The sequence below is a fragment of the Halichondria panicea genome, chromosome 7 (assembly GCF_963675165.1).
Source record: "Halichondria panicea chromosome 7, odHalPani1.1, whole genome shotgun sequence".
Classification (NCBI taxonomy): Eukaryota; Metazoa; Porifera; class Demospongiae; order Suberitida; family Halichondriidae; genus Halichondria; species Halichondria panicea.
In genome coordinates this window covers 97,047-121,545 of record NC_087383.1, presented here as the reverse complement: position 1 = coordinate 121,545, position 24,499 = coordinate 97,047, and the positions used below count along the sequence as shown (strand labels likewise).

At 47.1% G+C, this 24,499-nt stretch overlaps 4 protein-coding genes and 3 long non-coding RNA genes across 12 annotated transcripts; 2 read left to right on the top strand and 5 right to left on the bottom strand.

The window, feature by feature from the left end:
- Nucleotides 1-265: 265 nt before the first annotated feature.
- Nucleotides 266-2,180, bottom strand: LOC135338143 (uncharacterized). Its single transcript, XM_064534179.1, has 5 exons — nt 1,822-2,180; nt 1,457-1,733; nt 1,227-1,397; nt 781-1,057; nt 266-709 (listed from the first exon to the last, which is right to left on the bottom strand). The coding sequence occupies exons 1-5, from the start codon at nt 2,178-2,180 to the stop codon at nt 420-422; spliced, it is 1,374 nt and encodes a 457-aa protein (XP_064390249.1). The 3' UTR covers nt 266-419.
- Nucleotides 2,181-6,654: 4,474 nt separating this feature from the next.
- Nucleotides 6,655-16,569, top strand: LOC135338129 (solute carrier family 12 member 3-like). Of its 4 annotated transcripts, none has more exons than XM_064534151.1 (26): nt 6,655-6,793; nt 7,142-7,262; nt 7,352-7,571; nt 7,628-7,750; nt 7,800-8,016; nt 8,076-8,170; nt 8,230-8,343; nt 8,686-8,803; nt 8,851-9,014; nt 9,101-9,502; nt 9,589-9,823; nt 9,880-9,981; nt 10,042-10,197; nt 10,723-10,822; nt 14,273-14,384; nt 14,495-14,569; nt 14,633-14,698; nt 14,750-14,856; nt 15,089-15,273; nt 15,323-15,452; nt 15,498-15,643; nt 15,743-15,854; nt 15,903-15,989; nt 16,095-16,161; nt 16,212-16,279; nt 16,341-16,569. In XM_064534151.1, the coding sequence occupies exons 2-26, from the start codon at nt 7,144-7,146 to the stop codon at nt 16,471-16,473; spliced, it is 3,453 nt and encodes a 1,150-aa protein (XP_064390221.1). In that variant the 5' UTR covers nt 6,655-6,793; nt 7,142-7,143; the 3' UTR covers nt 16,474-16,569. The 4 variants fall into 4 exon arrangements, with proteins under 4 accessions (XP_064390221.1, XP_064390223.1, XP_064390220.1 ...); XM_064534153.1 differs by having other exon boundaries at nt 7,139-7,262; nt 8,686-8,800; XM_064534150.1 differs by having other exon boundaries at nt 7,139-7,262.
- Nucleotides 11,410-14,191, bottom strand: LOC135338137 (uncharacterized). The gene is made up of 6 exons (XM_064534167.1): nt 14,041-14,191; nt 13,440-13,733; nt 12,494-13,371; nt 12,362-12,428; nt 11,937-12,263; nt 11,410-11,841 (listed from the first exon to the last, which is right to left on the bottom strand). The coding sequence occupies exons 1-6, from the start codon at nt 14,054-14,056 to the stop codon at nt 11,489-11,491; spliced, it is 1,935 nt and encodes a 644-aa protein (XP_064390237.1). The 5' UTR covers nt 14,057-14,191; the 3' UTR covers nt 11,410-11,488.
- Nucleotides 16,570-16,793: 224 nt separating the features above from the next.
- On the bottom strand, nt 16,794-20,037 carry LOC135338161 (uncharacterized). 3 transcript variants are annotated; one of them, XR_010395436.1, is made up of 4 exons: nt 19,886-20,037; nt 18,147-19,752; nt 17,196-17,933; nt 16,794-17,115 (listed from the first exon to the last, which is right to left on the bottom strand). It is a non-coding gene; the product is annotated as an uncharacterized LOC135338161 (long non-coding RNA). The 3 variants fall into 3 exon arrangements; XR_010395435.1 differs by having other exon boundaries at nt 17,196-18,236; nt 19,505-19,752; nt 19,886-20,036; XR_010395434.1 differs by having other exon boundaries at nt 17,196-19,752.
- Nucleotides 20,038-20,141: 104 nt separating this feature from the next.
- LOC135338163 (uncharacterized) lies at nt 20,142-20,660 on the bottom strand. The gene is made up of 2 exons (XR_010395439.1): nt 20,518-20,660; nt 20,142-20,358 (listed from the first exon to the last, which is right to left on the bottom strand). It is a non-coding gene; the product is annotated as an uncharacterized LOC135338163 (long non-coding RNA).
- Nucleotides 20,661-20,859: 199 nt separating this feature from the next.
- LOC135338166 (uncharacterized) lies at nt 20,860-21,540 on the top strand. The gene is made up of 3 exons (XR_010395441.1): nt 20,860-21,002; nt 21,063-21,221; nt 21,279-21,540. It is a non-coding gene; the product is annotated as an uncharacterized LOC135338166 (long non-coding RNA).
- Nucleotides 21,515-24,498, bottom strand: LOC135338138 (WD repeat-containing protein 93-like). Its single transcript, XM_064534168.1, has 12 exons — nt 24,175-24,498; nt 23,934-24,115; nt 23,818-23,888; nt 23,588-23,764; nt 23,443-23,540; nt 23,218-23,390; nt 22,931-23,137; nt 22,730-22,868; nt 22,580-22,670; nt 22,204-22,465; nt 21,742-21,895; nt 21,515-21,678 (listed from the first exon to the last, which is right to left on the bottom strand). The coding sequence occupies exons 1-12, from the start codon at nt 24,408-24,410 to the stop codon at nt 21,609-21,611; spliced, it is 1,860 nt and encodes a 619-aa protein (XP_064390238.1). The 5' UTR covers nt 24,411-24,498; the 3' UTR covers nt 21,515-21,608.
- Nucleotide 24,499: the final 1 nt, after the last annotated feature.

Here is a 24,499-nt window from a genome sequence, read left to right as displayed (position 1 = left end):
TGGGAGTCCTGAGAGTCCGGAGAGCCCTGAGAGTCCTGCGAGTCTAGAGAGTCTGGAGAGTCCTGCGAGTCTGGAGAGTCTGGAGAGTCCTGCGAGTCTAGCTATAGTCCGGAGAGTCTAGCGAGTCCTGAGAGTCCCGAGAGTCCCGAGAGTCTGGAGAGTCTAGTGAGTCCGGAGAGTCTGGAGAGTCCTAAGAGTCTGGAGAGTCCGGAGAGTCTGGAGAGTCCGGAGAGTCCGGAGAGTCTGGAGAGTCTGGAGAGTCTAGCGAGTCTGCTGAGTCGAGTTAGTCTTATAATTAAATTTGTCAATTCAATGCATGCATGGTAGAACGTAACGACAACAGATTGATTATAACAAAACAACACATTTCGTGCACTTATATATAATTTAGCGCACTGAATAATATTCAACCAGTATTGTTAGTAAATATTGTTCCCCTTGCAAAGTCTTTTGGAAAAAGGAGGCACAATAGTCGAGGATCTTGTAGCACGTTTCTTGTCCCCATCATCGACAGATCCATCAGTAGATGTACCGTCTGTTTCAGTCAGTGATGTTGTTACAGTAGCATGTTTCTTGTCCCCATCGACAGCTTCTGTTTCAGTAGTTAAGCCTGGCCCACTGTTTTCCTCTTCCTCACTGCATGGAGTTTTTTCAGCCACTTCCAGCCCACACTTAATTACTTCAGCCAATGGAGTCTCAGGGTCGGTCACTGCATGTGTACACAATGTTTATTCTGTGACACTGATACTATAAAAACAAAATAGGTAAAGACAAACTTACCCCTTCTAAGTACATCGTGAAGATTTTTAGGAAGTTTGTTAAGAAAGATGTTGGCAGCTCTTACGCGATCACTTGTTTTCCTATTTATTAACGTCCCACTATGTTTGGTAGGATTCAGGAAATCTTTGCTGTCCGTGCCTTTCCCCCACTCCAGTTGGTCGACAGCATTTCTAATTTCATCAAGGGAATGAGTAAATTTCAGCCCGTTGTGAGAAAGATGGATTGCCACAACTTCTTGGTTGCTTACCATCAACCTTGTTCTGACAAAGGTGAGTACCTGTATATATATATGTATGTTACAGTGTATGCATATTATTATGTAAGAGTGCAAGCCATTCAGAGCACCAATATGAGTGGTTAGAAACACCTTTAATTAAGTAAACAGAAACCATGCAAGTGGAATTAGGTATCACCACAGCACACTCAATTACTAACAGTATTATTACCTGTCTTATGACTTTTCCATTGCAGTACTCAAGCACTTCCCTGACTGTGTCAGTCACAACACTTTCAAGAGAACTAGTTTTGTCAGTACCTTCCTCAGTTGCAGTGCTATTTAGAGTTACACACGCCATTATTTCATTCTCCAGCTCATCCTTCCCACAGGCGCGTACCATCTTGATTTCATGTATGGTTCAATAACAATCAACAAATGCGCACTAATTAATAAACTTACCTTGAATGTAAAGTAAAGAATAAGAGCCCAGCTTTGCGCTAGTCTGGGTTGTTCACTAAACTGAGGCAGCTGAAGGATCTGCTGCAAAATCCTCTCCACCTCTGCCTCTCCATCTCTTTCGAGGTCTTGTCTTAGAGAAATCACCCAGTGAAGAATGCCAGAAGGCGTTCCGTTAATGATTGAACTCTCTAAGTCACGTCTCGACTTTCTTTCCTCAACGGTAGAGGGACCAACTTTTGGCCTTCGGAAGGAAATTTCCACACATCTGCTCTTCACTCTGTGATTAAAGTTTAAAGTGCAGGTATAAATAGCTGTATATAATTATATGAAAATTGTGGTGTATAACATTCTAATTATGTACACACCTTGGATCATCCTTCAATTTGTCATTGGTTGCTATGACAGGTACAGACAGTGGAAGAAACGCACCACGACGCAAATTGGCTGTTTTAGCCGCTCCATGAAGGTCGACAATGAGCTTGACAACATCCAACTGCTTGCTGTGTGCAGTGGCCTCATCAATACCATATGGCATACACGAGAGGGCACTTCTTTCCATAAAATAAGCATTGGAACCTTCAACGTAAAAGGCATCTTTGGCCATCCCAAAAATACTCAGGGCAGCCTTTAGAGCAGTTGACTTGCCAGTCTCAGTTGGTCCGACAGCAAGCACAATTGGAAATCCTCCATACTTCGCAGCAATGTGGGTGTAGTGACAAGACATTATGGTTCCACCAAGAACAAGGAGAGCACGCGGATAATTGTGCTTGGTGGCTATCTGTAGGCCGTCGAGGAGATCCTTCAAAGGTTCCACTGAGCTGCTTTGGATGGAAAGTTTCGGCACAAGCTCATTGAAGCTGACTTTGTCACACTGTGCCATTATGCAATTGGGTGACCACACATAGGGACTTTCCGTTGCAGATATTCACTCTCCGTTAGACTTGATATGGATGTCATCACCAAACACCCATACATCGCTACCAGGCTGGCATCCTATAACGGTGGTTCCCTTGGAGATCTTAATATCCGAAGCATGCTCTCGTTTGAGAAACTGGAGAAATCTGGTGAGTTCGGAGTCTAAAAAGCACAAGTGAATCCACCACCGCTCCCAAAAGACTTGTTCAGCTGGCTGATGAACTTTACTTTCTGGTTTGCAGAGTCACTTGTGAAGAAACATCTCCTGCATGTTTGAAACAAATGATCAGTTTAGTAGCATATTGCATTGGTAGCACGTCCTGCATGTGCTCTAAAACAATAATATTTTTCTGCACACATGACAGTAGAAATATGATGTGAGAAAACTATGCTCTGGTGATATCAGATATCCCACAGTCACAACTTCAGCCTATTGTTGGAACCACAACTATACTTATTTGTGGGTTCCAAACTCTACATTTTTAATATCATTTATAGGCACATGGCTGAGCTATAAGTCAGTGGAAAGTATGTTTTAATAATTTTTATTGCACTATAATGGAAAATGGAAATACCCATGCAGTATACCAGCTATAATTATACAAATCCCTCAAAGATAAAGTATGTATACATACAAGATGTATGCAGTATATTATACAGATTGAGGTATTGCACACCCATGCACTTAACAAGCTACAAGGTGTGTCACATGTGCTGTAATTAACTGTATATAGTTAGAGGGAGGGTTAGATGTACCTGCTAACACCATCCATTTCGCGTTTCACTTCACAGTAAAACCCAGTCAATTCTCTCGCTTCCACTAGTGTCTTCAGCCTGATTGCAAAATCACACATGGCCTTATCTTCTCCTTTTGCTGATTTCCCAGCAGTTCCGAGTTCCCAATTAATAAAAAATTCTCCCTTTCCAGAATCCTGAAAGAATATACATGCAGCACAATAATTAAACTGAATTTTCTCAAACTGCATGTGGCTTCAACAATTAATATGTGCAATGAAATGTGAGCTCTGCATGCTCACCTGTGAGCTTGTGGAATTAGAATCCCCAAAAATACTACTGCTGTCTCCATCAGTCTCTCGTGATGCACACATGGTTATATGGCACAATGATACAATGATGAGCTTGTTCTTCGAACTGGTTCTTCTTTGGAACAACAATTAGGTAGATCTACTCGCAGCGAAATTAATACTTAATTGATGGTTATGCGCATGCGCTGTACATAATTACAGTCTATAATAAGCCTGAACAAGCAGGAGAAGTCTCAACAAAATCATAGTTTGCTCTGTGTATAATATTCTGGATTTGGCTCAATGTCGCTCTATATTTGCAAGTCTTGCTCAAGCAGTTATGCACACAGCAGTAGTCTAGCTCGACATGTAAGGAAGCAACACAGAGAAAAGGCTCTAGGGAAGAGTCTAGATCTGACCCAAGAAATCTCTTCACAAGAAACATCAGAAATTGGATATATCTGCTGTATTACTTGTGACTCCAGGTTAGATCGATTGAATACTTAATGGCACATGATTACACAGATCATGCAACTGCAACTTCCACATTATTATTAGTTTCTTTCTTACAGATTTCGTTCCGTACAAGAGTTGATCCAACATTTAACACAAGCTCACGAAACAACTGTTTGTACAGAGAAACACGAGTTTTCTGGCTTTTCAGAGTTTTTAAGATGGAAGGAGGGTGAAGAAACTCGAACCTGCACACAGTATGTGCAGCCGTGTGGATCCCGTGTCCGCTGTGGAGTACGTACTTGGTGCTACTATCGTAACAGATCAGGAAAATCTAGATCAACCACAAAAGGCCTCAGAAATTCGAAGTTGCAGGGCTCGGAAAAATTAGGTGTCTACTGTACAGCTCACCTAATTGTAAGTCAGCACACAGGAGGAAATGTGCTGGTTAACTTTTGTTCCACGCATTATGGCCACACTCCAGAAGAAGATGTAATGCATTTACGACTCCCTAAGGACTTCAAGCTAGCTGTATCCAACAAACTGTTGCAAGGGGTGACGATAGATCGAATTCTAGATGACATTAGAGACAGTGTCGATGAAGGTCGCCTGAAACGGTGTCATCATAGCACAAAAAAAGATATCCAGAATATCAAAAGAGTGTGCAATGTGGATGGAGTACAAAAGCACTCAAACGACTACACAAGTGTTGCTGCATGGGTCGAAGAGCTGAAAAGCATGGAATTTTGTCCAGTTATTGTTTTCAAACCGCAAGGGGTGTCTAGTGAAAGAGAAGGAGTGAAAGACAACGATTTTTTGTTGGCACTTCAAACCCAGTTTCAGCTCGAGATGATGAAAGCTTTTGGAGGAAATGTAATTTGTGTAGATGCCACCCATTCAACTAATTATTACGAATACCTGCTGGTAACTGTTATGGTAGTTGACGATTTTGGGGAAGGAATTCCAGTTGCGTGGGCTATAACTACACGAGAAGACACTTGTATGCTGGCCTATTTTTTCCTAGAATGGAGGAAAAGAACTGGTCCCCTTTCCACACAAGTGTTCATGTCAGATGATGCGACGCAGTACTGGAGTGCTTGATGCAACTCAAATCAGATTCCAGTCAATAGAGAACAAGAGGCCGCGACATACAGGGATTGCTAAACCGTCAGTTGCTGCTATGGCTAACTGTAAAGAAAATCTGTCTAAAGTGGACATTAATGTATGTGTTGTTTGCTACAAAGAAGATGACAGGCAATATGGTACATCTGATCGAGTTCATTGGGCTCAATGTTCGAAGTGCAATCTGTGGCTCCACACTTTGTGTGGGAGACCTGTAAACGAAAACTCTTTTCTCTGTAACCTTTGTACATAGTAAATACATGTCTGAAAAAAAAAAATAATATATCTTTTCTGATCAAAACCATTTATTATGAAATTATTATGTGCTTGTGATATACAATCATGATTAGAATTCATAGTACTCTACTCTATAGAGAACACTATAGCAGGCTCTAGACTTTCAGAACACGCTAAACTCTCTGGACTCTCATCATTATCTAGGACTTACCAGACTCTCAGGACTCTCAGGACTCGCTAGACTCTCCGGACTCTCAGGACTCTCCGGACTCGCTAGACTCTCCAGACTCGCTAGACTCTCCAGACTCTCCGGGCTCTCCAGACTCTCCGGACTCTCCGGACTCGCCAGACTCTCAGGACTCGCCAGACTCTCCGGACTTGTTAGACTCTCCAGACTCTCCAGACTCTCAGGACTCTCAGGACTCCCTGGACTCTCCAGACTCTCCAGACTCTCAAACTCTCAGGACTCTCCAGTCTCTCAGGACTCGCTAGACTCTCAGGACTCTCAAGACTCTCCAGACTCTCAGGGCTCGCTAGACTCCAGACTCTCCAGACTCTCAGGACTCGCCAGACTCTCAGGACTCTCCGGACTCGCCAGACTCTCAGGACTCGCTAGACTCTCAGGACTCGCCAGACTCTCAGGACTCTTAGGACTCGCCAGACTCTCAGGACTTGTCAGACTCTCCGGACTCGCTAGACTCTCCAGACTCTCGTGACTCGCTAGACTTTCAGGACTCTCAAGACTCTCCAGTCTCTCAGGACTCGCTAGACTCTCAGGACTCTCAAGACTCTCCAGACTCTCAGGGCTCGCTACACTCTCCAGACTCTCTAGACTCTCAGGACTCTCAAGACTCTCCAGACTCTCAGGGCTCGCTAGACTCCAGACTCTCCAGACTCTCAGGACTCTCCAGACTCTCCAGTCTCTCAGGACTCGCTAGACTCTCAGGACTCTCAAGACTCTCCAGTCTCTCAGGACTCGCTAGACTCTCAGGACTCTCAAGACTCTCAGGGCTCTCCAGACTCCATCCAGACTCTCAGGGCTCGCTAGACTCTCCAGACTCTCCAGACTCTCAGGACTCGCCAGACTCGCAGGACTCTCCAGACTCTCAGGGCTCGCTAGACTCTCCAGACTCTCCAGACTCTCCAGTCTCTCTCAGGACTCGCTAGACTCTCAGGGCTCTCAGGGCTCTCCCAGACTCCATCCAGACTCTCAGGACTCTCAAGACTCTCAGGGCTCGCTAGACTCTCCAGACTCTCCAGACTCTCAGGACTCTCAGGACTCGCCAGACTCGCAGGTCTCTTAAGACTCTCCAGACTCGCTGGACTGCGCGACGCATTATAATTATTATTAGCCGCCCCCTAGGCTAGCTACGGTGCAATTATAATGAGATTCATGGTCATTTTAACCCTTTCTACACACAGGCTAACGTACTGCATTTAGCCACTTGTCAAGGGTTACCTCGAGAGCTAGAGAGAACAGAATAGAGAAGAGTCTACACAGTTACAACAGGAGATCTACTATTGGACCTACCTACCTGTGTATTATTCTAGCAGCCGCGCCGAGGGATCTACTGACTGGAGTGAGGTGTGTGTGTGTGTGTGTGTGTGTGTGTGTGTGTGTGTGTGTGTGTGTGTGTGTGTGTGTGTGTGTGTGTGTGGGTGTGGGTGTGGGTGGGTGTGAGGTGTGTGTGTGTGTGTGTGTGAGGGGGGGTGCTATCCACAGCTAGCTGCACTCGTGCTCGTGCCTGTGAGACGATACTATATAAGAGGACGATGATTGATTAGTGGGGTCATCATGTCTAGTAATAATATAGGCTACTGTACTCTGTGCATTGTACATGCAATCATACAATAGTATGTGTCAACATGTCATGTGATACTAGTAATGTACCACATCCTGGAGTGGTGTTACAATGACCTATCCCTGCAGTAGTCATGAGTGTACCTGGTGCTGATAGTGGAGATGTGGAGCTTGTGAGAGTGGGCGGGGCTCCGGCCGTCCTCAACGTCAGTACACACCAAGAACTACAGAGAGGAGACTCACCTCATCTCAGGTAAAGGCTAGCTCTGTACACACACAACCAACCCCCACACAACCCACCCCCTGGTCTGTACATATACCCCCCCCCCGACACTTGTGCAGGTTTGAAGTGGCTGATGTGGATGAGGTACCCCCCGGGGAGATGGACGTACCCCCCACAGGGACAGGGGACCTCACACTGGGTTACAACACTGCCGAGGCCGTACCCATGACACTGTATTATAGACAGTCTGCTGACACTGCAGATAATAAGCCACGCCCCACTCTAGACCACCTCCGTGAGGGACGCACTGACACTATGAACCAGAGCCTCACAGCAGAGGTAAGCACTTATCAACCAAACCTGTGTGTATTTATCCCCCTCTCTGTCATGGACAGGAGGAGGTGGACGGAGGTGATGAGGTAGCTCCCCCTCCACGCAAGAAGTGGCAGATATGGAAAAAGAACACGTCCAACAAACCAAAGAAGCCCAAGAAGTTTGGCTGGATTGCTGGAGTCCTAGTGAGTAACCATAGCAACCATTAGCGTGTCATTAGCCCCACCCCCTCAGATCCGCTGCTTGCTCAATATATGGGGAGTCATGCTCTTTATTCGATTGAGTTGGGTGACTGGCCAAGCTGGTATTGGATTGGCTTCTCTTGTCATCCTACTGTCCACCGTTGTCACGGTAATTACCACCCTATCAATGTCCGCTATATGCACCAATGGAGAGGTCAAAGGTGGCGGTGCTTACTATCTGATATCCAGGAGCCTCGGACCTGAGTTTGGTATGTCACATGATAGCTGTGTAATATATATGTATGTTGTCATGGTAATCCCAATACAGGCGGAGCTATTGGTATACTGTTCTCATTGGCTAATGCTGTTGCCATAGCGCTGTATGTGGTGGGGTTCGCAGAGACTGTCGCTGACCTCATCATCGTGAGTATAAAACCACCCTCTGTTAATAGCCGCCCTCTACCAGTACCCTCCCTACACAGGAGAATGGAGTTAGTTTCACTGGAGATCGTACTAATGATATTCGTGTGGTTGGAGTGTTGTTGATCATATTGCTACTCATCATCACTCTCATAGGCCTTGACTGGGAGGCCATTGTAAGCCACACTATATGCATGTCTCACTCTCATAGGCCTTGACTGGGAGGCCATTGTAAGCCACACTATATACATGTCTCACTCTCATAGGCCTTGACTGGGAGGCCATTGTAAGCCACACTATATGCATGTCTCACTCTCATAGGCCTGGACTGGGAGGCCATTGTAAGCCACACTATATGCATGTCTCACTCCTGTAAAGTCTGGGTAGGGTAGAATAGGTGTGGCTTAGTGGTTAGGGTGGTGGCTTCGCAGATCAGGTGATAGGCAATGTGTGGGTTCGATTCCCTCTTGGGGACTTTTACAAGTGAATTGCTCGCACACTCTCATACACTACTACAGATTCAGATTGTGCTGCTTGTTATTCTTCTTGTGGCCATCACTAACTTTGTCATTGGTACCTTCTTGTATCGTGGTCCAGACTCTCAGGAGACACAGCGAGGGTTCACAGGGTACAGTGGTGAGTAGTCTAATCACTGATGGTACTGATAATCACTCTCTCTACAGGTGAAACCTTTACTACCAACTTTGTCCCAATCTTCCGCCCTGAGTCAGGTGATCTCAGCTGTGCTTCAGGTGATGGGATCGGTTGTTTCTTTGCAGCATTTGCCGTGTTCTTCCCAGCAGCTACTGGAATATTGGCTGGAGCTAACATCTCAGGAGATCTCAAGGTACACTGTGTGTGGGTGTGGGTGTGTGGGTGTGGGTGTGGGTGTGTGTGTGTGTGTTGTGTTTAAATGGTACCCCCTCTCCCCAGAACCCCCAGACAGCCATCCCTAAAGGCACTCTCCTCGCTATTGGTATCACCACAGTGGTGTACCTAGCTGTGGCCTGGGTTGCTGCTAGCACTGTCATCAGAGATGCTCCTGGGGAACCCGCTCAGTTCCTGGGAAACTTTCTTAACAACACATCCTGTAACAATCAAACGGTGTTCATTAACACTACCATTGCCATGGGAGATACTTGTGGGATCACACCCTATAACTTCACGGCTAACTTCGGGTCATGTGATCTAGAGTGTGCGTGTGACTATTGTGTAACAGTGGACTGTCTCTATGGCGACAGTGAGCCGGCTAATCTACGCTCCTTGTGTGATCCAGGCTTCCTGAGTCTCATTAATAAAACCTCGTGTGATTTTGGCCTCCTCAACAACTTCCAGGTGAGCTACCCCCCACAGTCTGTACCCCCCACAGTCTCCACACTCAGTACCCCCACAGTCTCTCATGCAGTACCCCCCCCACACAGGTGACAGAGATGGTGTCTGGCTTTGGTCCCATCATCACTGCTGGTATATTTGCTGCCACCATCTCCTCTGCCCTCACTAGCCTCGTGAGCGCACCCAAGGTCTTCCAACGTGTGTGTCAGGATCGCATCTTTCCCTTCATCCACATCTTTGCCAAGGGGGGTGGGCGCTCCGGGACTGAGCCAGTACGAGCATACTTCCTTGCCTTCTTTATTGGCGTGGGCTTTATCCTAATTGGTAAGCTAGTCATATGACAATACCTCATGATCATGTGACTGTCATGTGATGTGTAGGCAGCCTGAACGAGATAGCATTGGTCATATCCATATTCTTCCTTATGGCCTACACACTCATCAACTACTCGTGCTTTGCTGCCTCCTTTGCCAAGTCACCAGGTACTCCCCCTCCACTCCCACACCAACTCTCACACCCATCCCCTCCACACACACACATAGGTTGGCGTCCAGCGTTCAAGCTGTACAACCAATGGGTGGCACTGGTAGGTGCGGTAATCTGTCTCGCTATCATGTTCATCATCCGCTGGTACTACGCTCTTATCACACTGGCTATTGTGGCTGCTCTGTACAAGCTACTAGACTTCCTCAAGCCAGGTAGGGGACTCTCCCTTCGTGTGTGGTCCCATCATACCCCCCCATGCATGTGTGTGGTTCCATCATACCCCCCCATGCATGTGTGTGGTCCCATCATACCCCCCCATGCATGTGTGTGGTCCCATCATACCCCCCCCATGCATGTGTGTTGTCCCATCATACCCCCCCCATGCATGTGTGTGGTCCCATCATACCCCCCCCATGCATGTGTGTGGTCCCATCATACCCCCCCCATGCATGTGTGTGGTCCCATCATACCCCCCCCATGCATGTGTGTGGTCCCATCATACCCCCCCCATGCATGTGTGTGGTCCCATCATACCCCCCCCATGCATGTGTGTGGTCCCATCATACCCCCCCATGCATGTGTGTGGTCCCATCATACCCCCCCCATGCATGTGTGTGGTCCCATCATACCCCCCCATGCATGTGTGTGGTCCCATCATACCCCCCCCATGCATGTGTGTGGTCCCATCATACCCCCCCATGCATGTGTGTGGTCCCATCATACCCCCCCCCATGCAGACGTCAACTGGGGATCCTCCACTCAAGCGTTCCTCTACAGCTACTCTCTCAAGAACCTCCTCAAACTGGAGAAGCTGGACATCCACGTCAAGAACTTCAGGTAACTTTAACACATTATTTGAAAGGTCTCTTTCTGAGCTTTCAGAAAATCATTACATTGGGTCAATGATACTAAAGTTAATGGCTATTGAAAGATGTTCAACTACCCGCTCCCGTTTATAATGAATGGTTTGGGGACTCTTTCAGCTGCCATAACTTGAATTCTGTGGATTCAATTTCAACAATTTTGTGATTTTCTGAAAACTTAGAAAGAGACCTTTCAAATGGTGTCATCAAATTTTATAATTATTTGAGCGATTAAACTATTTGCCAATTTGGCGATACCATGGATAATAGCCCATGGTCCAAGGCCGAAAAATGACAAATAATGGCCCCGACTAAATTTTGGATTTAAACACATCATTTGAAAGGTCTCTTTCTAAGCTTTCAGAAAATCATAAAATTTTTTAGATTGGATCAACGATACTAAAATTATAGCTGTTGATAGATGTTCAACTACAACCTCCTCCTTCGTGTAATTGAGAGCTATTTGCAACAGCGCTGCTATACAATGAGCTAGGTCTGAAATGCCTTTGCCCATAATCTAGTTAGATTATCTGATTTCAGAAGTACGCTTTAACTGCAATGTTATAAGTGATCATTATGATAATTATACAGTTATATGTGGTAAAGGCAGCACGCACTAACGTTAGTTGGTTAGTATTAGCTATAGTGTAGTCGATACTCTTTCATAAAGGGGTGGTAATGTCTGAGGATGTGTTGTCACATGACTGGATCTGATTGGTCCTCTCTGCTCTTGTATATCTCCGATCTCCTTGTAGTCCTTGTAGTCGTCACTCCTCTGTACTTGTGTGTATGGCTTCTCTTGCTCTAGGCTCTCTCTATGTAGGTGTGTGTATTCTTGACCCCTCCCACTGCCACACCCACTAGTAGGGAGGGCCGTGGTAAATCCATCATCTCCAGTTCCAGTACCAAACCCACTGTCCCCCGTGTAGTCGTCGGTGGTCTTTGTGGAGACCCAGTCAACCTCATGTAACTGTATCATCTCGGTGGGGGGTACTGTGTGTGTGTGTGGGGGGGGGGTCAAAGGTCAGAGGCTACTTTTTACCAGCTACCTCTTGTGTATTCTAGCTGAGGATATTACAACTGCTCACGTTTTCTCTGACATGGCTGAAAGAAGAACTTGAGTTGTAAATACTCCACTAAAGCTGGTATGTTGGGGAAGGCCTTGTTCTCCAGTGAATACACGCTCTGATAGACTCCGTTACTCTTCCTCATGATGTAGTGTTTGGGACTGCTGTTGTAGATCTCTGATAGAGCATACACTCCCGCCCCCTCCTTACGACGTATGAGGAAGCTGTCCACTTGTGTCCCTCTGAGTCGCTCCTCTGCCTCGTCACGAGAGATGTTGCCATGGTACCACGGATGGGTCTCCATGACAACTGACTCACACACTGTAGCCTGTGGGGGGTCAGCCGGTCCTGTGTGTATGTGTGGGTGGGCGTGTGTGGGCGTATGTGTGTGTGGTCTAATAATAGTAGCATTGGATTGTGATTCGAGCATTTTTATAGATGTGTACCTTTTAAACTGCTTGTTCTTAAACTGCTTGTTCTTCGTGGTATGGGTGGTGGTGGGGGGTCTGTACTCTGTGTGGGTGTGGGTGTGTGTCTATTAACCCCCTCCCCCTCACATTAGTCTGGCTGCCACTCACCTCCTGGGTGAACTTGTAGCTCTCTCTACCACAGACTAGTTTGACCACACCCATACTAGTAAGCTCGTCCCTCTGTGACTGTGACAAGGGTAGCATCTGCCGAGCCACGCCCACTGGTAGTTGATACACACACTGCACACACCCCCTCTCCACGCTACACAGGTTGAGAGCATATCTACTCAGACACAGGGTACGTGATACTCGCGCTGTTAGCTGACTTAGATGCTTCATGTTCCCATTCTCCACAATCTCATCTTCTAGTTTGAGCACGAGTGTAGCTAGTCCTCTCTTGAGGGGTGAGTAGGTGGGGCATTCGAAGATGTTCCTCTTACAATAGTCCATGAGGTGGTCTTGATAGAGCGTGAGCGCTCCTTGGTCACCACTCCCGCCATGCTCCCGTACTATATGCTCTATAATACTGTAGTTAAAGAAGGAAGTGTAGTCAGTGAGAATATCGAACACGTCGTCAATGTCTTGCGCATCTTTGAGCTCTCTAAACCTCTCCTGTAACAGTGGGCTCTCTGAGTAGGTTGGTTGAAATGCTTTGAGATCACGTAGCGAACGCTCCAGTTTCTTGAGTGGTACAGACCTCTCTATGAGAGACTCGCATACTGCTCGGGTGAACCTCGAGAACTTATAGCAGATCTGCTCAAACTCTTCGTATAATCGTCCGTGTAATATCTGCCTCTCACTTCCTGTGAGGGCATCAATGTTGAGGAATGGGAAGGAGCTTGTGGAGTGGGTGGGTTGTGAACACCCCACCTCCACATACGTGGTGAAGGTACACTGACCACACCCACAACCATACGGACTGATGTCATTCAGACTAGAGTTGGAACTATCCACAGAACTTGACAGCTTCCTTGTTGTGTCTGTGTCTGTATGAAAGAGGGGGTGGGTGGGTGGGTGTGGTTAGATATACGATGGCTAGCTGTGTACTCTGTACCTTGTTCTGCTTGGGTGGGCAGTAGCTTCTTGTGTATCTCCTTGGCTAGCTTGTGCTCCCGGACAGTGTTGCTACTGAGTGCTTGACTGAGTTTCCTCCAGCTGGCCTCCCCTCCATTCAACCATTCCTTGAGGGTCTCTCTGTAGCAGTCGCTAGAGTTGTTCTGGTACTGTATCCTGAGGCCGTCCAGAACATGGGCAAGCACTCCTAGCTGTAGGCCAATGTTGTACCACTTAGTGTTGGCTTTGTCAGTGTCTTGTAGCAGATCACGGAGACAGCTAGGATCTAGTAGCTCTGAGGGGGGGCAGGATTGCTCATGTACAATACATGTTAGCTCTGAGGGGGGGGGGGGGGCAGGGTTGCTCATGTACAATACATTGTTAGCTCTGAGGGGGGGGGCAGGGTTGCTCATGTACAATACATGTTAGCTCTGAGGGGGGGCAGGATTGCTCATGTACAATACATTGTTAGCTCTGAGGGGGGGGGGGCAGGGTTGCTCATGTACAATACATTGATGGCTTGTCGGTTAGTTAATTGTGTTCATGGTACTACACTGCTGTTATTGTACACCATGTTGTTATTGGTAGATATGACAACTTACCTTCTGTAGCTGACATCTTGTCTTGTGTTATTGTTGGCTATAGTTCAAAGTCCACTGTCGTCTCAGCTATTTTTGGGCCAGTGTTACATCCTGTATGGCGCTATTAGGTGGTTTCTGGTGTTGTGTGTGGTCATTGTGTCTGGGTCATCTGATCACTTCCTCGTATGCAACTATGAGTATGAATTCCATTGACCATCACTTTGTTAATATTTCCCCCACCATGTATGTGCAGACCTCAGTTCTTGGTGTTGACTGGCCCCCCCTCCTCAAGACCTGACCTCATACACTTTGTGTCTCATATCAGCAGAGACTCTGGAGTCATGGTCTGTGGGCAAGTCCTCCTGGTGAGTACACACACACACCACCACTCACACACTCCCACACACACACTCACACACACACACCACCACCCACACACTCCCACACACACACACACACACTCCCACCCACACAGGGAGACTACGAGGCACTCAGGAAGCAGCTCCATTCTCAGAACCTCCTGCAGATTGCTTGGCTCAAGAGGGAGAAGGTGAGCTACCACTACTACTACGACTGTATTCCATTCATCCATTCTCTGTGTGTGTGTTGACAGGTGAAGGCCTTCCACAATATAGTAGCTGCTCGTACACTGCGTGAGGGAGTACAGAACCTAGTACAGGTAAGTGCTAGGTGTGACTAGGTGTGTGTGTGTACATGTCCTCCCCTGCAGTTGTCAGGGCTGGGGAAGATACGGCCTAACACTTTAGTAGTGGGTTTCAAGAACAACTGGACCAAGTGCTCTGACTTGGAGATACAAGAATACGTGTCGCTGCTCTAGTAAGTGAAAGGGGAGGGGCATACTCTAATAAAGGAAACCCGCCTAATTATACGATACACAGTACATGTACTTGGATATTTTGCCCATAATTGTAACACACACACACACACACACACACACACACACACACGCACGCACGCACGCACGCACACGCACACACACACACACACACACACACACACACACACACACACACACACACACACACCACATATACACACATACACACAGCGATGGGTTTGACTCACAGTTTGGTGTGGTGATATTTCGGCTGAGAGCTGGTTTTGATGCCACTGAGAGGATGGATGTGCAAGGCCAGCAGGATGGTGAGAGTGTGGTCAAGCGCCGCCCCACACTCGATATCACATCCGTGCCTCTGATGGAGACCACGCCCCCTCCGTCCACCTCTTACTCCGGTGAGGAATTGTGTGTGGGTGTGTGTTTAGTGAGTATGTGCTTGTGCAGACGTTCCTCTACCCACGGCTAAAGTACAATCTCGTTCCCCATTCCTGGGTCAAAGATCATATCAGCCCATCAATGACGATGATGTGAGCTCATTGGACAGTTATAGCCGTGCTATGGAAGACGAGGGGAGGTAAGTGGGTGTGTCCTGTTGCCATGGTATCCAATGCCCCACTAGATTGGATCAGGACGGGGAAGATCCTGCTCTAGCAGATCAGGAAAGTGCTGAGTCATCACATCCTGAGATAGTTACCATGCCTTCTCGTTTTGAGAAGTCTCAGGAGAAAGGATTCATCGATGTCTGGTGGCTCTATGACGATGGAGGTACAATACTAACCCCCCCATACTACCCCCTCCTTTACTAGCCCCCCCCTATACATGTACTACCCCCCTCCTTTACTCCCCCCCCCCCCCCCCCCTCAGGACTGGCCATTCTCCTGCCTTTCCTCCTCTCTCGTAGTCAGAAGTGGCGTAAATGCAAACTCAGGATATTCACTGCTGGTTCCTCTAGGAACATAGACCAAGCTAAACTAAGGTGAGTCGTCTATTGTGGGTGTGGTTGACCACACCCACTCCCTCTCAGGATGACTGGACTATTGAGAAAGTTCAGGATTGATTTCTCTGAAGTGATTGAAGTGCCTGGAGTCAACAACCGACCCACTCCAGAGAGGTACTGTTCTCAACACACCGTCGTTAGTTTGATTAGAAATGTTATGTACCGGTACCAGTAACAAGTATCCACACTATAGTCATAAATTAACTACTTGTTTCCCAGCATTGATAAGTATCATCAGCTGCCACTTGGAGAGGCCAGCTCGGACCTCAAGGAGTTAGACAAGAAGGTGAGCACTCTACCCACTCCACCCACTCCACCCACTCACTCTCTCTATAGACACTGCGACACATTCGCCTGGGTGAGCTCCTCAGAGTATACTCCAGTGAAGCCAAACTCATTGTCATGTAAGCATCACCACACCCCACACCACACACACCCTCACACCACATACCCGCCCACACACAGGACTATATCAGTGCCTCAGCGCAGTGTATCTGCTCGTACCTACCTGAGCTGGCTAGAGACACTGAGTGCAGACTTGCCGCCCGTTCTACTCATGAGGGGCAACCAAGCATCAGTGCTCACATTCTATTCATAGTCTGAACTATTAACTAATGACTATTATTCTGAGATTAGGAATATTAAGAGTGGTTAGATTGTAGAGTTGAAATTGAATCATTATTTTATCATTTTGGTTGATAAAACAAAGGTCGTGTAATTATGCCTCAATAGACTATTAAATAGTGGTTGGTTGATTAATGATCTTTACCCACAGCTAAAACTAGTGACCTGGAATCGAAGCTAGATCTAGTGAGGCGGCCACATTATTGTAATTAGTCTCGATTCCAGACCGCACTGAAGATTGAGGCCTTGTAAAGGAGGCTAATTATTTTATGTACCCCCCTGCTTTGTGGAAAGTTGATTGTCTCAATGTTAATTAAGTGTCACAGGACAAGAATTTAAACGACAAACTTTGAAGGATTGATAACAGTTTCTGTACTGAATTACAATTTCTAAGATTACAAAAATAGTTTAATGATTGAAGTATGAATGACTTGTTACAATGATATTGATTGCTGTGCATCAGAGTTAACTGTTTGTTACTGCCAGAACCATTGCCTTGAGCATACTCAGCATCAACCTACACAGAGAGCATGAAAGACTTGCCATACAACATAGCTAGCTGCTCATCTGTGTGTATGCTGTTACAGTGGCTCCTCCACACGCAATCAACCTGCACCTGCACAGAGAGCATGAAAGACTTGTCACACAACATAGCTAGCTGCTCATCTGTGTGTATGCTGTTACAGATCAACCTACACAGAGAGCATGAAAGACTTGCCACACAACATAGCTAGCTACTCCTCTGTGTGTATGCTGTTACAGTGGCTCCTCCACACACAATCAACCTACACAGAGAGCATGAAAGACTTGTCACACAACATAGCTAGCTACTCATCTGTGTGTATGCTGTTACAGTGGCTCCTCCACACACAATCAAACCTACACAGGGGAGCATAAAAGACTTGTCACACAACATAGCTAGCTACTCATCTGTATGCTGTTACAGTGGCTCCTCCACACGCAATCAACCTACACAGAGAGTATGAAAGACTTGCCACACAACATAGCTAGCTACTCATCTGTGTGTATGCTGTTACAGTGGCTCCTCCACATGCAATCAACCTACACAGAGAGTATGAAAGACTTGCCACACAACATAGCTAGCTACTCATCTGTGTGTATGCTGTTACAGTGGCTCCTCCACATGCAATCAACCTACACAGAGAGTATGAAAGACTTGCCACACAACATAGCTAGCTACTCATCTGTGTGTATGCTGTTACAGTGGCTCCTCCACATGCAATCAATCTACACAGAGAGCATGAAAGACTTGCCACACAACATAGCTAGCTAGTCATCTGTGTGTATGCTGTTACAGTGGCTCCTCCACATGCAATCAACCTACACAGAGAGCATGAAAGACTTGCCACACAACATAGCTAGCTACTCATCTGTGTGTATGCTGTTACAGTGGCTCCTCCACACACAATCAACCTGCACAGAGAGCAAAGTTGTATGGTACATGTAGCCATAATTATAATTATTATACTTATCTTTTCTCTATGCAGTGACAATCCACCTACACAGGATGTATACCGCACTACATAGCCATAATGGAAACTAAACACGTGCAATGATAGTAGTGGGCAATGATATCGAGCCCCTCCCCTAAGACAAGAGATGTGGGGGTGTACAATTAAGCCCCACCCCTTCAGTATCTGCAATAAAAATAATGATACAAACATGCAGTCATTGTAATCCTCCCTCAGTCCCAAGAGCAACATGACTTGTCTGTACCTGGGGGAGAGAGGAGACAAAAGCAGTGAGAGAATGGAACACTAGTACATTAGCTAGTAGGAGCTGTGTTGTGTGCATTGTGGCTGCAAGAGAACAAGCAAAATGCATGGTTACATTGAGCGCAGCAGTTCAAACAAAACCGATCATCAACAAATCTCCACAACTGTAGAAACGAACCAAACACCACCAGAACTGACAACATTCTTACCACCATTGAGAACATTCTCACCAGTAGTTTCCTTGCTCAAGGGACTAATACAATAAGGGCATAATAAACTAAAGGGACCCTGTGACTGCATGTGAGTACCATTAACTGAGCACAGAAGTAATCAACCAGAATGTGTGGGATGGTTCAACAACAGTAGACTCACAGAGACAACACCTCCTTGCTCTTGAAGCCCTTGTCGACTCCAGTTGCAACAAGCCTGGCATGCAAGGCTTGCACAAGTGCTCAAGACTACTCTTCACTAATCCAGTCAAAGGCTATAGTTCCCTTGGCACACCTAGGGTTTAGTTAAAGCCTGAACTTACCAATTCCATGTGCAGGAGGCACAGAGTTAAGATCCTAAAAAAGCTGTCATAATAGATTAGCATAAGCCAAGAAGCAGTTGTCTAACTATATTATAGCTAGCTATTCTAATGATCCTAGCTAACTAACTATTGGAACTGATAACGAGATCTTAGCACTCCCAATTATGGCAGGATCCTGTGCTGCTTTCCCTTTAGGCAGGTACTAACAGCAGAGTGCTCCCTCAATAGACTGGGATGCCATGAGTATCCATCATTGCACCCCGAAGGCTGGTTCGACAACAGTTTCAAAAATAAGAAGATGCTCTCCTGCAACCCGACTGTTGAAGAACCTTCCACACACATTCTGAATGATTACTTGAGTGCTACGGACACCACCCTCCCCCACCAAAGGGTTCAAGGCCATGTAGGTAATAGACTCTTAGCCACGCGTATATTAACAGAACAAAAAGCGTTGTCGACACGAGTTTAGCCATGCACACATGCATTTAACGTACGCTTGCTGGCAAGTATGTATCTATTAAGCTGCATGACCTACACACCTCACAGTCAAGAAGGGGCCACACTTAAAACACTAGGAATACAAGAGCAAAATAATCCAACCAGAAACCTTCCATGCTCAACAAACAGTGCGCAACACGGATACGCTCAAACGCCAGAGTGAACAATCTATCTATAGCTAGCTAGCTGCAACAATTGCAAAACAAGCTACAGAGGTACTAGGTACGGTTTTAACTTACAATAGCTTTTGCAGCCTGCACGGTGTCGGATGATCCAGCTCTATCCTTCCATGGCTAGAGAATGCTTGCACTGCTCTGCGGGAAGGCTTGCGATGGTTCTGAAACACAGTGGAAGGCTCGCGATGGTTCTGCAACACAGTGGAAGGCTCGCGATGGTTCTGTAACACAGTGGAAGGCTCGCGATGGTTTTGTAACACAGTGGAAGGCTCGCGATGGTTCTGCAACACAGTGGAAGGTTTGCACAGCATCTGCAAAAAATAAAGACAATAGCAATCTGTAAAACATGACCAAATAGACAGCAAACAATGCTACAATGCTCTATAAAAGGCTTCCTAGCCTAACATTCCTGCAAACATGCGAGCTACAAGCAAAGAAACTCACCTCTTCCAGCAAGACGCTTTGCTTCTCCTTCAAACTTCAAAGGAACTGGGTTCTGGAACTGGATCTGGGAATATTCCAGGCCATTGACGTCAGAGTCTCCAAGGAGATGCCATGGAGACCCACAGTTCCCACCGATAGAGGACCGCAGGAGTACTAGCTACAAGGTGTTGCGAGTAATTTGTGGGTATACTGCGAATGTTGTGGTCAATGTGTTGCAGACTCGCAGTGTTCATTGCGCATGCGCAAACATATTAAATTATAATTTTCAACCACAGCACAATAGTAATAATTATAGTGCATATGCATATCGGTACAGTATGTACAAAAAGAAACCTTTATATTGTTATTAAGTTTAGAGTAAGCTATAGTAGGGCCTGGAACTGCTGGAACACCTCTAGAAGTTGTGGGTCCACATCTACAGTGAATACTGTATCCTCCAGCAGAGCAGCCATCCTGGACAGAGTAGCATGGTTCTGTGGGGGGTGGGGTGTGTGTGGGAGGGGGGGGGTGGGGTCACATTTGGTGGGGTAGGTATCAGGAGCACATCATTTGAAACGTAATTCTGAGAGCAGCAATTAGATTTGAAAATTGGACATTCTGAACACAAATGATGTATTTATGAGTGCATTCACCTGGACCAGTAGGTGTCTGCAGTGGTCCAATGTGCACTGTGTCCACAAGTCACTGTGTCCTTGACCCCCCAGGGAGCTAGCCAATCGCTCAAACAGAGAGAGGAAGAGTTGGCGTAGAGTCCGCTCTCTTTCGTCCTTTGTCTCCTCTAATTCCTCTACTTTAGCTTCAAGGTCTGTCCTCTCATCACCGCCCAAGGCTACCTCATCAAGGGCTGACACCTGGGGCAATGGGGCCCGGGTAGTTAGGCAGTAGCAATGAGATTATTTGTTATTCTACGGCTCTCCTAGTTCATTTGCCGGCTTTGGCCACCTCCTCCTGGAGCCTAGAGGCAGTCGACATGTCCCCTGCACTCCACCATTGGAGAGCCTGCTACCTGGACCAGTGAGGGGCTTGAGTGGAGTGTCTCCAGTGGGACAGACAGTGCCTGTAGTAGCACAGAGGAATGTCTACTCTGGCAGCCCTCTACTGAGGCAAATTCTGATAAGTAAGACACAGTAGTATATGTTACTATGGTACGCAATACTCACCCCCCCCCCCCCCTCAGATGGACGAAAGAGACAGCGTGATGATGGGTGTCCTGAAGGCAGCTCCCCTAGTCCTATAGCTGTGAGTAGTAAGAGGTTCTGTCAAGAGGAGGGACAGGTGCCCAACTCTCTGGTGGTACTCACAAGGGGCACACAACAGCTAACCCACAAGAAACACGGTGACTGCTCGATATTGACCTGTGAATGATTAACGTTGAAACTATTATTGTCTACAGATAATGACGGGCCACAAGTTGTTCCTGATAGCTGCACAGACAAAGAACATTCAATAAAGACTACCACTGATGACAAATCCAATAATGAGGAGAATGGTTTCAAGTGGTTCGAGTTCTTCACTGGGAGTAGCGACGGCCTCACACAAGCAGAGGAATAATGGACACTAGCTCAAATAGACTCTCCAATGTTATACCCTGTCCCTTATACTTGTCCCACTGTGCTATGTATGATTCACCATGTGCAATAATTATTAACAACTTGTCAAGTGATGTGTTCAATAAGTGTGTGTATGAAGGCTGCCAGCTATGAATGTACTATAGATTGTCCAGCTAGTATACTGGTGAGAGCTCTGCCCAGCGCTTGCTCCACCTCTCTCTATCTGTCTTGAACTGAGCACACCTGTGTACATGACAATACATTAATGACCATTATACGGCAGGGGGTGGCCAGGGTAGACTGTACCTTGTACTGATGTACAGTGAGAGAGTGTCCTGGATGCTGACAGTGCTGGGTGGACGTGGCTGTATAGGGGGCGTGGTCAAGTGAGGGGAGAGGGTGGGGGCGGAGTGGAGGTCAAACCAGACAACACCAGACGAAGCGTCCTCTTCTCCAGTGCCTGTGTGTGTGTGTGTGTGTGTGTGTGTGTGAGTGTGTGTGTGTGTGTGTGAGTGTGTGTGTGTGTGTGTGTGTGTGTGTGTGTGTGTGTGTGTGTGTGTGTGTGTGTGTGTAGGGTGTGTGTGTGTGTGTGTGTGTGGGGGGGGGGAGGGAGGGGAGTAATTGCGCTATATAATTATTACGATCTGAACACAAATTACGGACTCTCAAAGATAGCTACCAAACTGGCTGAATACTAGAAAATAACGCAATGCTTTATTTAACTACGTATATAGACAGTAAGTAAGGGGACCAATATCATGAGTATACCTAATACACAGAGTCCCCCTCCAGTCAGGGCAGGGCGGGAGCAGTGTGGGGACTGTCCCCCTCCAGTCAGGGCAGGGCGGGAGCAGTGTGGGGACTGTCCCCCTCCAGTCAGGGCAGGGTGGGAGCAGTGTGGGGACTGTCCCCCTCCAGTCAGGACAGGGCGGGAGCAGTGTGGGGACTGACATAGAGAGACTTGACAAAGAACCTCCTGCTCAACGACACTCCACAATACTACAGTACCATTACTGTGAGCTGACAATACCTGCACGGACATGGGCAATGAAATACATGACTGGTGTTGGTTGGACAGGTAGACTTAGTACACAATAATGATGGGAGTAGTCTTGCCATCCAAATAAGAATGTAATGAACTCACGACTGAAGGCAATGCCACAGGGTCACTGTGTAGATGGTCCACTCTGCTGTCCTGGAGTAGCTGTGGGTACACTTCTCTCTGCTTGCCCAGTCTGTAATATCAGGGTAAGAATCACAGCACACACACACACACACACAGTCACTAGAGTACCTGTGTGCACTAGCGGCACTAGCACTGACCACCAGTATCCTCCCGGTGCTTGTACCTACCACTAACTCCTGGCTTACAAACAACATGGCTGTCACTATTTCATCACCTTCCAATGGTCGCACTAACTGTGTGCACTCAACTAGAGGGGGAGAGAAAAAAAACTCAATAAAAAAAGCTCTGAAAATATTCCTCACACATTACCTGTTCTCATGTTCCAGCATGCAACCGTTCCATTGGCCAGCGCTAGTGCCATGTGCTGGCCATCTCCGTCTGTTACTGAGCACACTATTGCCGCTGTTTGTGGGAGGAGTTTGAGAGGGAGTGGGTGTGGCTTTGAGGCTGTGATGGGGTACACTCTGAGTTGGTTGTGGTTGCTCCACCAGACGGCTAATCCACAGGGACCACCACCTGTAACAAATTAACTATAATATGAAGATTTGGGCTCAGTATACTGCAATTTGGTACTTGGCTGCGTGCATGGTACATACGTGTGCTAGAGTAGAGGAAGTGGGGAGTTGGAGTGTAGTTGAGGGGCTGTCTTGCTTCATCAACAAAGTGTTTTCTCTGAGCTACAAATGCTGTCCTTCTGTTGCACAAGTAGGCTTCAGTGAGGAGATGCATCTCTCCACTAGGTATGCAACCAGTAGAGGCTGAGCCAATCCTGCACATACATCAGTACTGACAGTGTGTGGTTGGTAGTGGAGAGAGATCACCTGTTCATGGCTGACTGAGGGTCTGTGTTTGGACAGGGGGTGAGGGAACAAGGAGGCTGGAGACTGTACACCAGAGTGGTGCCTGAGAACACTACCTCCTGTGGATATGGCATGAATGGTGGTCAACAATATAGCAAAGTCTTACCTCCTGCTTGCCTACACTGACAGAGCTCCCTCCCACCACCCTCTCTGTCTGATCGGCCCAGGAACTGAGCGGGAGTGTATACAGTGTCAGCCTACTACATGTACTACCTTCGTGTCGAGTGGAGAGTGTCACATGACTCCAGCACGGAGACACACTCACACCTTTGACCTCTCTACTCTGAGCGTGGGGGGGGGGATAATGATGTCAGGAGATTACTACATTGTTAATACCTGTTCATCTTTGAAGGAGATGTCACTGAGGTGTATCAGATGATTCTTGGAATATGTAAAGAACTTCACCTCTGTACCAACACATGATTATTGTATTAAGCAATCGTAACTCTCACCGTGTGTGAAGGATATGGCCAGCCACATGAATGGTGTAGTGTGGCTGACTAGGAGGCTAGTTGGGCTGCCGCTCTCCGCCCACTCGTACACCCCCACAGACTCCCACTCATCCCCTCCCTGTAGCTCACACACAGTGAGCCCGTGAGGACTGCCCAATATCACATGACCTCCTCCGTCAGAGCTATGGACGAATCACACACACGTGTACATCAGAGTAGCTATGGAGTGGAGCTAGAGTACCTGACTATGGTGGTCCCCTGAGAGCCGGGGAGCAGCCTACTCCCTGACAGCTCTGGTATCTTGACTCTTCCTTCCTCTCCTCTCTTACACACCTCTCTCCTCTCAATGGCTGCCCATACCTCATCGAGGAAGCCTTGTAGAACATCATCTACCAGCCGGTAAGGTTGGGGCAGCTTGTCCAACCATAACTCTGGATCTAGCAGGTAGTCCCTCGAGTCTTCAACCACTGCATCCATGGCTGCCCTAGCTTGATAGCCTCTGCATAACTTGACATGTATAAAGTAACTATAGCTACTGATGAATTTATATTGGATTATTGATTATA

Excerpts from the sequence above, each read along its gene's own strand:
- LOC135338138 (XM_064534168.1), bottom strand. The coding sequence starts at position 24,410 with ATGGATGCAGTGGTTGAAGACTCGAGGGACTACCTGCTAGATCCAGAG. Across the intron at positions 23,889-23,933 it reads GGCCATATCCTTCACACACG|AGGTGAAGTTCTTTACATAT; the intron begins GTGAGAGTTACG and ends GTGTTGGTACAG. Across the intron at positions 22,869-22,930 it reads ATGCTGGAACATGAGAACAG|TTGAGTGCACACAGTTAGTG; the intron begins GTAATGTGTGAG and ends CTCCCCCTCTAG.
- LOC135338129 (XM_064534151.1), top strand. The coding sequence starts at position 7,144 with ATGAGTGTACCTGGTGCTGATAGTGGAGATGTGGAGCTTGTGAGAGTG. Across the intron at positions 9,982-10,041 it reads CTCCTTTGCCAAGTCACCAG|GTTGGCGTCCAGCGTTCAAG; the intron begins GTACTCCCCCTC and ends ACACACACATAG. Across the intron at positions 14,699-14,749 it reads GAGTACAGAACCTAGTACAG|TTGTCAGGGCTGGGGAAGAT; the intron begins GTAAGTGCTAGG and ends CCTCCCCTGCAG.
- LOC135338143 (XM_064534179.1), bottom strand. The coding sequence starts at position 2,180 with ATGTCTTGTCACTACACCCACATTGCTGCGAAGTATGGAGGATTTCCA. Across the intron at positions 1,734-1,821 it reads AAATTGAAGGATGATCCAAG|AGTGAAGAGCAGATGTGTGG; the intron begins GTGTGTACATAA and ends CTTTAATCACAG. Across the intron at positions 710-780 it reads TCACGATGTACTTAGAAGGG|TGACCGACCCTGAGACTCCA; the intron begins GTAAGTTTGTCT and ends GTACACATGCAG.
- LOC135338137 (XM_064534167.1), bottom strand. Across the intron at positions 13,372-13,439 it reads GCCCACCCAAGCAGAACAAG|ACACAGACACAACAAGGAAG; the intron begins GTACAGAGTACA and ends TCTTTCATACAG. Across the intron at positions 12,264-12,361 it reads AAGAACAAGCAGTTTAAAAG|GACCGGCTGACCCCCCACAG; the intron begins GTACACATCTAT and ends ACATACACACAG.